The 12,801-nt window shown below is 35.6% G+C and overlaps 1 protein-coding gene across 1 annotated transcript in view; it reads right to left on the bottom strand.

The window, feature by feature from the left end:
* LOC142975083 (uncharacterized) overlaps positions 1-10,230 on the bottom strand; it is a 52,594-nt gene extending 42,364 nt beyond the window's left edge. The window contains exon 1 of the mRNA XM_076117737.1: positions 10,036-10,230. Coding sequence (XP_075973852.1) covers positions 10,036-10,052 — 17 coding nt within the window. The 5' untranslated portion in view covers positions 10,053-10,230. The remainder of the gene's footprint in view (positions 1-10,035) is intronic.
* Between the last annotated feature and the right edge of the window lie 2,571 nt (positions 10,231-12,801).

Raw genomic sequence — 12,801 nt, 5'->3', positions numbered from 1 at the left:
TAAATAATAAGTTAAGTTATGTTTAGCGAGCAAGTCTAGTTATCAATTTCATTCAGTTGTTAATAGAAATAATGAATATTTTATCAGACGAGCACAGGCGTCTGAGAGTTGAACTTGAAGATGTCTGCAAATGCACACACATTAACACAATAGAAGTGTTTGTTTTCAATTTGTGGATTTATTTAGCGGGTCTCTTAAGATTAGGAAAACATTCCATACTAATTTTAAAGTAAAGAAACTCTACATTCAAAACATTCCTTATTTTGGTTTCATTCACCAGAGAGCAATATTACAAGGCATTATTTTTCTAATAATTTTCCAAGCCTTTCATATACGTTACAATTAACTTATTTAAACAGAACATAATCAGAATATTAGCTTCGTACCTGAATCTCCGATCTCTCCTCAGAACACAACAATATTTAAACTTTTTTTGCAAACTACACGAGTACAAATCCCCATAGACAATTAAAGAAATAAATTCAAGCACTCGACTAGTTATGGTTTAATAAGGTCGGGTATAAAGTAACACAGTATTAATGTAATTGCCCTCTCGAGGGTAATTTCATAGCCGGGGTAGATTAGCCACAACTATTATGAACTTTTGAATTTATTGCTCGCTCGTTTCATTTGTGGCTGGGACATGAGTGTTGCCAGTTATTTTATTAGCTACTCGCAGACGGTTGATGTTATCAAGATGTTACAGTTTATGATTTTAGTTGGATTTTTAAAAACCATATTTTTTTACCGTATTCTTTTCTGCTGACTATTCAGTATTTTGTTTCTCTCTTTAGGCTGAGTAGCCATACGAACTAAGTTGTAAATAGATGACTCTTCTTTCGTTTACTGAATCTACATACATACATAAAATCATCCCTTCTTCCCATAGTGATGGCTAATTACCAAAGAACTTCTGTTAAATATATAAATTACTATGTGATTGCAAAAATGTAGAGTCAATGTGTATAATTTTGACTTACCACACACGAAAGGATAAAACAGTTTAATTGCATTATTTATTCTATAGTAAATCAATAATTCAATACTTAAAAATTACTAAGTATAAACCCAACAATTAGTCTTTTAAAAGCAGTTAGTTAACAAATGACAGGCGATTGTGTACAGTTGCTCAATAATATTCAGTATTAAAGCATCAGATACCTCATTGTTCCGTCAGAGACGACATTCTTCTAAGAATCACTTGCTACATAAATACATGCATTATTTGTGTGCGCCACACTACACTGACTCTCTACGACGGTAACCGAGCACCGAGCCCATCTATGTTCCTACCTTGTAGAAACTGCTTGCCAATTATATTTCCCCTTTTGGTTTGTTAAAAACTAGAGTTTTTTGTCGTTTCTTCTCACGAACTGCAGCTTTTACCAAGCGGTGCTAGGTTTAAAATACTATTTCAAATACTTGTTAAAAGTTTATGAAATAAAACAAATTTGACTTTGACTTTGAAATTCATCAACTTATGAACTTTTTTCCAGCAGATTGAAATCAATGTAGAATTTCCTCGTCGCTATTAAAACACTTCTCAAATTCACTCTCGTTAGCAATGATATCGGTAAAACTTAATGACTGTACTACACTACATACATATTTTATCTTCTGACATTTGACAAGTTTTGGGATTAGCCTACATAACAGCTGCAGTCGCCGGTCGCACGTAGATTAATCGATTAAAGTTTTAAATTGGTTTCGTACACTCGGTGTGATAAACAACACCATTCATCAAGTCTACGTCAAGTTTGAGCGAAGCACCTGCTCAGTTGATGTGCGTTTGTAAATCGACGCATGCGCACCGCAAAACGTTAGATTTAAATTCATTACCAAGCAACGGTCCACTCGAGTCTTCACTCCACTCGCCCAACTGTAACCTACTTCTATCAACATTTACGGCTGCGATAAGTGCAGCGAGCTTAAATCTATCAATCGAGATATAAAGGCGGTGCGTTGAGACTAGTTGAGACTAATCTGAACCGCATCCCGCCGATAATTAATAAGATATAGATATTATCAGCTGCCATCCGTTCCGATGGATCACACAGATACGCCACGAGAGCTGCATTATGTCGAGATAACCGAGGGAACGCCAACAATACTGGTGTTTGCTAATGCACCACAATTTGCTTACCGTTAATTGTAACGATCGTGTCATGTGGGACGAGAACTCGGGAAATCTCTGAAAGCTGTCTTTGTTAACGGATATAAAGACATTTCTATCTCTAATTAACTTAATGGCTACTTATATGCGTAATTACAGGAATCGTAAAATAAATCAAGACCTCTCGGCCTACTAGCACACATGAGTAGCTCGACGAACTTTAGTTTGCACTTTCGAGAACATTTGCAAATAACACTGAAACTTTCTCAACACCTAACGATGATTTTCCACAACCTTTTGAATTGTAAATTTAAGAAATATGAATATGCGAATAGATTTTTAAACTTAAAATATTGATTTATTGCAATATTCGCATGCATGATAGATACTTTACATGTACGAAATTTTCACGAAACTATGTTGCGACATTGCTTGAAGAGATCGCGTGGGACACACTACACACAGTTGCATGGCGGATCCGCACGAGATGTTTGTGAAAACTGTCCATATTGATATACATGCACATGAATTGTCATAATTACGGCATAGTATTGAGATTAGCTCATTTTTTTAGCTTCCTCGTCTATTATATTGGCTGTGGTATCTTTCTCCGGCCGCGTAATACGACGTCTTCGCACGTGATTTCTAGACATTTTAATGGGCTGTGTGAATTTATGGGTGTTCGCGCCAATCACACATTTTTTCATAACAAATATTTTGTTTTCTTACAGACACTATTTACACGAACGATGTAGACGTTTGAGATAACGATCGTTTGCTTTTTATTACTTAAATTCAACGCGTTATTTACGGCTTTCAGTTATAATTTTTACAAAATTTTAACATACCTAGTAAATGGAAATAAGTAGTCTTAAGTAGATAAATGATTAGAAGCACATTAAGTATAATACTTCCGTAACATTACCGACGCATTATCGGCTCAACTATCATTTAAATGCTTCATGTAACACGAGTACAGTTAAACGTTTACACAATTTCAATTATTTAGTCGACCAGTGCAATATTGTTGGCGCAAATGATCAGACACACGCAAGAGATGTATCCTAGAAAATGTTACAGACCGCTATTCAAACGTCTCGATGCAACCGAGGAATCCGCGTCACGACCGTCCATCTGTCTGTCAGTCACTGACAACACATACATCTCGATACTAAAAAGGAAGGTGTTCTGTTTATCCACCAATTTATAGTAATCTGTTGGTGACAGCCGGCCTCGATCACCTACGTTTATGTCGTTTATTCCGCTTCGTATTATTGCTTTTTATAAATACGTTGGTAATGGTTAAACGTTCCCAAGATTAGTGTTGAACTCTCGAGTACGGTGTAGCGCACTTTGTAGTTGAATTTATTCGACCGTTACACTAAGTTACGGTTTACAGTTTATGTGTAAAATACAATATTTATCACATGATAGGACACTTCTGCCACTTCCCTGGTAACATAAACATAGACTATATTGAATAACGTGGCTGTCTAACGGTATAGAAACCATAAAGCAGTCTATTATTGGAAGAAGGCTTGAATGCTTCCAATTTTCTTTAACAAAACTTGAAAGGAAGATGTCGCACACAGTCAAGGATATGAAATACGGACACCAAACTTTAAACTTATTTATCTTCGTAGTGAATATTTTCTTGGACTCCTTTTCTCCAGGAAATCATATTTCATAAAGTCATGTCTCATTGTTAAACGAAAATAGACTTATGCTAGTTCGTGGGAAACTATTGATAGAAGGTTTATGCGACAGCCTGTCCATAATTCACCGAGTTCACGATACAGAACCGGAATACAACCTTTTAGAGTGATATTCTATATTGATGAACCATAATACTATCTATTTAATGTCATTAAATGGACTAATAGATATTAATTACATAACCGGCTTATAGATTAATGTAATTAAATCAATATCGTGGCTGCTGGCTGCGAACATACATTATGTTTAACTCATCCTGTCTTACTTTATCGCTCATTGAACAAAGCGCTAGTAATTTGTTCCCAACATTAATCAGAAACTTAATATGGCTGACATGATTGCAATCAATTATCTTTGCATCATTAGAGGCTCCAAATATAGTTTTGCAACGTCTTCAGCGCGTCGGGAAGTTTAGTGTGCAATTAGTGACAGTTGACATATGTCCCGTTTTTCTCTCACGCGACTAATCCCGGATTTCGTGGAATCCCGGGCCCACACGCAACCCTGGTCTCCACAAACAATTGTAGAGTAAATAAAAAACGTTGTTGACACGATATTTTCGTGCGCGTCTCGTGACGGGCGGCTACATCAAAGTGTTGTGTATTTTGACAGTTATATTGGCTGAATAGATTTTTTTTTCTTTTTCGTTTACTATTTATAGTAGTGGTCAATATTGAGTGGTTTTAGACAGTTTGCTCAAACGGTTCTATTGTTTTTAGTTTTTCACAAATGGATATTAAGTTAGAGTTATTGACTATTGTTTTGATTCAAATATTTAATTTGCACAATTGTTTCCAATACAATGGGAAACAAAGAGGCGTTAAATATTTGGTAAAGCGTTGTGTAATTTGAGGCGTGATTGAGGAAATGAAATTAAAAGTACTTGTACAAATGGTATCATTCGTTAATAGCATGCTCCTTACCTTTAAATGTTAGTTAAAGGTTTCTGTTTCTGTGTTCATAACACATATGGCCGAATACTCAAATGCTCAATTTAAGTGATGCTCAAAAGTGATCAAGAACTGTTCGATACAAGTATAAGAGATAAAGACAACAAAATGCCTAAGTGCAACTTAGAATTAAATATTCGGCCATTACCGTCTCAGAGGTTTCGGTCAGAGATATGGTAAACTCTTTCTAAATTAACTTACATGCCATATAAAAGTTGTAATATGTATTTTAACATACATGTATTTATATTATATCCTTGAAACGATAACGCATACAAAAGTAAAGGTAAAGTCAAAAGTAAAGGCGTTCCATGACAAATGCGTACCATAAATCTTAAGAAAAGAACCCCATGCAAAATATCGTTATATTTTCATATGACAGTTTGAAAGAAGAAGTTGATAAAATCCGGTAAAAGCATTGTGTTATTTATTGAAATCAGATAGTGAGCCTGTCGTTCTTTATAACGTTTGTAAGAAAGACTGGAAGTTTGTTTTGTTTTAAAGTTGAATCTTGAATGAGTTCGCAGTCTCCAGACGTTTTGTCCTGTACTGCACGTGACAGGATTTAAAATGTTTACTATTTTTTTATGAAGAAGATAGTTTTTTAGACTTCAGAAAAGGAGGTGGTTCACAATACGTTACGAAATTAATCCTAAAGTGGAGTGGTCGGGATTTAATGATATGGGAATTCGGAGAAAATTGGATCGTCTATTAGTGTTTTTTTACTTTTCTTTTTAAATTACTATAAAAATTATTGTATTTGCATTGCCTATGCCGTGTTCTTTAAAAACGTGATGTCCTATATAAAGCTAAATTGTGAAAGAAAAGTAGCAAAACGTTAATACGAGAAGGTACAGAATTATTAAATGCCAAAGGTATTTTCTGCCATTTGGGTCAATAATTGGCTAAAGATATAAGTAAATAAGCAGTAATAGAGTAGTAAGTGAAATAAACATACAAGTATATGTCATTAAGCCTCCTGTTTTTAATAGAACTCAAGTCATTTGCTTAAGTTCAAACATAACATGATCGTTAGGAGAAATATCTTAGAACACATTCTGATTTTAGTGGCATACTGACATCGTGTGTATAATTTGAGATGGCTATCAGTTCGTGTAATATTGTCGTCAGCAACGTCAACGAGGCTTGGTTGACGATAGCGTCTTATCAACAAATATACAACTCAAAGGCGACTAACTGACATAGTGATCTATCAACGCAGAGCCGCAGCCACTGGACGGATAGACCTGAAATTTGGCATGCAGGTGATGTTATAACATAGGCATCCGCTAAGAAAGGATTATTATCAATTCTACCTGTAAGGGGATAAAATAGGGGATGAAAGTTTGTATGAAAATTCTGTCCTAAGTCATAAACCACGTGGACGAGTCGTGGGCAATTGCTAGTCGTGTAAATAATAATTTGAGATGGCTATCAGTTCGTGTAATATTGTCGTCAGCAAAGTCAACGAGGCTTGGTTGGCGATAGCGTCTAATAGTGCATATGATTGCAATCTACCGAGATATAGGTCACTTACATGGTGCTTGTAACTGGCTGATTATACTGTAACTAGACTGCTGACTGCACCAATTATACTATAGTTAGATATCGTAATATAAGCTACTAGTAAAATGGAAAAAATGCGTACTTCTTTGCACTGAAAGAGGCTTAAATATGACACAGACAGACAGACAGACAAATCACTTAACAGTAGTTTAATAATTTAAAAACACTCACAGATTTTTTCTTATTTCTATTTTATTTGTGACTTTATTTTGTTATTTTATGTTTGATAATCTATTTTATTTTTATGACGATATTCTCATGTCATAGCCATCAGTAATTACATGACTTCGGTTACATTTAATTAATTATCATTGAATACAATTTGAACATAAAAATAAAAAAAATCGGAAGTAGGCAATGTTATTATCTGCAGCCTCGCCATAGTTTCTGTGTAATAATAACAACAATTAATGTAATAAACGTATTTAACACTGAAAGTGAAAAACATCTACAATATGAAATAGGTGACGCTAACATGCAAATGCATAGATAATAAATAATCCGACGTCCAACGATAACTATCTCTATCCATAGATCAAACGCTTCACTTCTTTTTAAGAAAAAGAATCGTATCTCTATTTGATTTAAATCAGTGTAACTCAGCATTCACTTTTGAAAAACGGCAACGAAGCGAATAACGTGTAATTAATACGATTCTAATTGACTGGTATTTTATTCAATCTCGTATTCTTTCTTTCATTCATTTGTACTTTCCTTAATTTATTTCTTTGCACTAGTGAGTAATTGAAAATGTCAGTAATTCTCAGTTTTTCGTCTTATTGTGAGTTTCTAACGCATTTCTCTTATAATCTGAATTTAGTTGAGTTCCTCGGCATACACGATTTATTTATTTATAATCAAGAATTATATATGTAGCTTGCATACTTTATTTTTAATAAAGTATGCAAGGTTTACGGTCGCATCCATGTCTTTTAATTTGTCGGACTATAAATATTTTTACAGGTAAACTATGTCATGTATTTTTATGTCATAACTTCGAAACGGGATTGAGTTTTCGTTGCACTTATGTATACCCTATTGGCTACAAACGTATAAGGTCTAATTGACTCATTAACTGTGCTTCTTGTCCACAAAGCTGTAAATAATACGAAAACATATAATTATTTAGTCGCATGTGTAAAGATCATCTATCAAAATAGGTTAGTTAGTTTAATTAGGCAATTTACTGAAATCTTAAGTTGTTACATGATAAAATCTTACATAGCGAAAATTGTGAGAACACAATCATACCACGAGTTAAGAAAAACACTTCCGTTAATTGCAGAAACTATCTCAGGCTTTAGTATCTTACTTCTTTAACTACCAATACCTCTTACATGTAAAATGAACTTAATAACCGGCTATAAACATAAAGAACATATTAAAAACCGTAAAACCGAAAGTGATGTTTAAAGTATTAAAGAGTTTGCAAAGTAATAATCGTAATTATCGAAAATGCGTGTGAAATTATTTTCTAATTGCGGAGCACGCGTGCGAGTTTTTAAATTAGAGTTGCACCAAAGGGTCTTGGCGATAAAATCTTTTAGTCGAGTGAAGTTAGGGGGCCGGCACGCTCGGAATTAATATTTCATTATTCGCGATGATTACGGTCCAGCATGTATTACGGTGCTAGTTAGTAAATCAACTGGACGCGTAATTATTGCTGTGCACTTTGATAAATGGAAAACCGTCTGCGCCTCGCAAAACCGTCTAAACTTTACATTTTTAAACAGATTTATTTGCTATGTTAATTATGAGTTATGATTCTAATCGAATATGCGATTTTTTGCATTTTAATATCTAAGACTAGGATTACCAGTTTAGAACTGGAGCTGACTTAACCTGCTTGGACCTGCGGGTCGTTCATTCTAATTGAGACGTAGGAAACCTAGGTAAATAAGATCAGCACCTAACGATATAAAATACGCTCCCGTGCCTTATTTATTGATCATGTTCCACAGATATATAAAGGACATATTCCTAATTTCATCAACAATTCAAATCTTTACTATTTATCTTCGTACCATGCCTTCACACGGTTTAACGAAGCTACTTGCTTGAGCCGTGACACTTAGCGCCAAGTAATGTATATGAGCGGTGTGGATAACATATTTCAAAGCGTATTTACGTCATTACCTTACACTTTTCATCGTGCCACGGCTTGCTGTATATTTGTATAAGTGTATACTGCGGGATTCAAGGTGCAAAGTATTTCAAATCAGTTTATATAAATCTTTTCTTGTAACGTCATTTTATTATTTAATTTTGTTTGGTCCCTAAATCTCTTTCTTTTTCGAAATTTACCAATCTCTACAGCACTGTCTTGGACTTGAAAACTTAGGCAGCTGTATAAATACATGCACTAAATCTTAAAACATAGAATTATAATAAGAAGAAGATTAGAATTTATAATTACTAATGTTATAGATTGATTCGATTTTAATGACTTTTAACATTTTATCAAGGTATGTTTTGTGAACTTTTGTGTCAAGTTAAAATAATAGGCTTTAATAAAAAAAATCTCCTGTGCTACTTAGCACAACCTCTTATCTGCTGAACTTTTGTAAAAAATATGGTATATAATAATTGGTCGTATAATGTAAGGAATGCAAGGAACATTTTCACTTTCACACATTAAGTTATTCCAACTTGTTTTTCTCCCGTGCGTTAACCCGGTCTAGTCAAGGGACCGCATCATAAAAATAATTGATATCGCCACATTCACGATTACTTCCATTCCTAGAAAACGAACCGTTTGTAAGGACTCTATAAATGCAATATTTCCATATTCTACTTCCACGTTTAATGAACTAACATGTTCATATCTTGATTGTATAAATGTCCTTGTATAGTTATCTTTAGTTAAGACGTTTCAGAGAATTAAAAACAATCTCGATTAATCATTTCGTGACGTGGTAAAAAAAAATACAGTTAACAGAATTGGTTTGTTGTTTTTATAACAAATGTAAATGACATTTTAGGATAAATAATAATTAAAAACTTTAGAATCCATTTACATAAATAAAAATAGTATTAACTTTCATAGCAATAAATAAATAAATCCTTAACTCTACAATTCGAATTGACTTCATAAATAATATTCGACTTTATTTAATAGCGTATATTTGCACATAATGTTTTATCCTTCTCAATTTCGCGATCATTTTATGTTCGAACATAAAGTACTATCCTGGTGCACTATTACTAACTTTATTACTTTCTCCATCGATAAAACATTTTGCTTAAATAATCCATCATTACAGTGCGAGTGTTTATTACGTGCTCCTCACAGGCATTTTTATCACCGTGTGAAATCTCATGCATTCCATTGTTTTTGTATGGGGTGGCCAAACCAGCCCGAGACCAGACTTTAATATCTTTGAAACGTTAATGATTATAATTTGCGAAAATATTCAAGGAAATTAATAAAATAATGACTATTGCAAAATGTTTGCGGCACTCAAATAACACGTTGTAAACACCAGTGATCACTTTGAGTCATCTTCCGTCAATACTCGACAACGAACTCCGTGCAAAAGGGAGTCTTTATCCTCACTCAAGCCACCAATTAACACATGCATAAATATTATTGCAGATTATTATTTTAAACTCGGATCGTGGAGTGCGATAGCCGGCTGTAACCCCGCGAGGGTATATTATCATAAATCGACTAATAACTGGGTAACTTACCTTACAAAGTTCCGCATCGTTGGTTCACGTGAAAAAAAATGCACTTTGATATTTTCTACCGGGGTATATTTTACAACACTCGTGCGTATCGCGTTGCGCCACTGGTCGCGACTGGCGTTCGTGCGCTCTTTACGAAAGCTGCGGCGTTTCTGGCGGCCGACGAGTCGCGTGCCTGCTCTTGAACTTGCGACTTGACAGCAGGTTGCATCGCCTTGCACATCACTGCATTTTCGACAATACATTTAGCCTCACCTCCGTAGTGCTGTCTCGACCCTCTTGCCACCTGTCACTCAACTCACTCGCATCGCTCGCTCGGGGGAGGAAGCATCTCTGTGTTTGTGCATCTGAGAAAAGCCTGTGCATTTTCAATAGACGATTCACAGCGCCGCACGGTGGATCGAAAATCGGCTGTAGAAGACATAGGATCTCGATGTCGTGAATGTTATTTTTTTCGCTGGAAATGACTTCTGCTGATCATTACTATTATAAAAAATGACATATGAAGTAATTGTATGCACAAATGGAAGAGTTATAATTTTTTTAAGAAAAATTTGTATGGAGCTGACATGAAAAATGAGAATATCTCTGGAATCGCAAGGTTGGCCGTTATATCCTCGCACACTGATATAGTACTATTTATTTGTGAATTTTTGACATACTTTATATCGCGGCATCACTTGCGATTTTTTTTCTAAAAATCGGCAAAATTTTCAAAAAAAAATTTTTGTTTATGATACATTTTAATGCTTAAATGCGACTATAATAAGTGTAATTTACTATATTTTTTATGCTTAGACCAAAACATTCTAAGAAATCACACAATCGTATTACTCCTCCTCGAATGTTGCTCTCTGAACCTCGTATAATCTTTGTTTCGGGCCTCTGAAGCTTCTTCCGAAAGACTTCCAATTGTTACAATAGCATTAACTGCAATTATGTCCCCTCGGTTAATCAACAATTTGTGGACGGTTGAAGACATGCAGTAGGTACCCATCGTACAATTCCAAGTATTTTTCAGCGGTTGTTCTAGCGTATTCTTTAAATTTCTGCACGTATTTAAACTCTCCAGATGTGATAGCTCTCAGAATCACAGCAAATCTGCGAATTACGTTTATGACCGGTTTGGTTCCATTAAAGTTGATAGCTGACGGTGATACCGTACGGGTGAATCCAAAACCCTGCTCACCGCCTCTGTATTGCCTTCCAGCCTAGTTTAGTTTTGCGAAATAATCCAAAGAAGTTGTCATAAATGAAAAAACTGCAGTGGATGACAAAATTGAAGCTCTCGTTCCCTCACAATGTCGAAGACATGAAATTAATCGACCAAAAACTCATCCAAGATCGATCAAAGGTTGAGATCATCTTTGAATCAATCTTGGATGAGCTTCTTTCTTGGATGCAATAACTCTTGATGGCCTTCTCCTCTTGCAGACCACTTTTTAAAGTCGAGACGAAGCGCTATGTGTAGAAGACATTTCATCACATTAATGCGGGCACGAAGTGATGTTTATCCGAACACGCCAGAAGAAACGGTTTTTGACGCAATGGCATCTAAGTCATCTTACTTATTCATTTATGTGGGCTCAGCCAAACACAGGTAGCAGGCCGCATTTGACTTCGCTTCAGACAGATATGTACAAAGGAGATCATCCACGCTCCATACATTTTTGGGCCTTCTTTCAAAGTGCCGGCCAACAAAAAAAAGTGGCATGTATCGATAGAGCTAGCCATTTGAAGCAATAGTTAGTATGGCACGAAACCGGTAGGATCGCTTTGAACCGAGTTATACAGGTTTGAAGATTCATAATATTCAAACATTTATTCATTTCTGAAAGTACTGTGAAACATAAAATAATGATTGATTTTGCTAGAATTAACTATATAAAGCAAACGACCACCCTGAAGTTGATTTAAGGTCGTAAGCACACGTATCAACTCGGAAACGGGTCGTCACTGTATCAACTCGAGCTCATCAGTATTATTTGTATGTAATTCCCTACTGTAACACACTTATCGGAATCGTTATGTGATCGCCCCGGCTCACGACGATGGGAGTGGTGCGTATGCGCATTATGCATACACCAGCACCCAGGGTGGAGTGCGGGACTATGTGCAAATTCCGATAGAAGGGCGGGCATACCTTCTAAACCGCAACATGTGTCCTCATAACAAGGGCCCTCATCACAAATGGTGCCCGAAGCACAAAATATTGTTCTACATGCCGATGAGTCGGACATAACAACCCAACGGCAACACTCTAGATGACCTCTTACCTAGACGATGGTTTGATAGTTGCACACAATCGAGGGTGCGGCCCCTTGGGTTCGCTAAGGGAGGATGCGCTGACCTTGCGCTAGTCGCCAGTGACCAGTCCAGTGGCGAAGCATTGAGGCGCCGGGGGAATCAAACTCGCACCTAAGTTGTTGGAACTAGGTTGTAGGAACTAAAATAGTTGGAACTGTACGATGGGTACTGCATGTCATCAACAGTCCACAAATTGTTGATAAACGGAGTAAATGCTATTGTACCATTTGGAAGTCTTTCGGAAGAAGCTTCAGAGGCCCGAAACAAAGATTATACGAGGTTCAGAGAGCACCATTCGAGGAGGAGTAATACGATTGTGTAATTTCTTAGAATGTTTTGGTCTAAGCATAAAAAATATAGTAAATTACACTTATTATAGTCGCATTTAAGCATTAAAATGTATCATAAACAAAAATTTTTTTTTGAAAATTTTGCCGATTTTTAGAAAAAAAATCGCAAGTG

This window comes from Anticarsia gemmatalis, chromosome 8 (assembly GCF_050436995.1).
Source record: "Anticarsia gemmatalis isolate Benzon Research Colony breed Stoneville strain chromosome 8, ilAntGemm2 primary, whole genome shotgun sequence".
Classification (NCBI taxonomy): Eukaryota; Metazoa; Arthropoda; class Insecta; order Lepidoptera; family Erebidae; genus Anticarsia; species Anticarsia gemmatalis.
The sequence above is the reverse complement of the archived record's forward strand: the minus strand, read 5'-3'. Positions and strand labels throughout refer to the sequence as shown.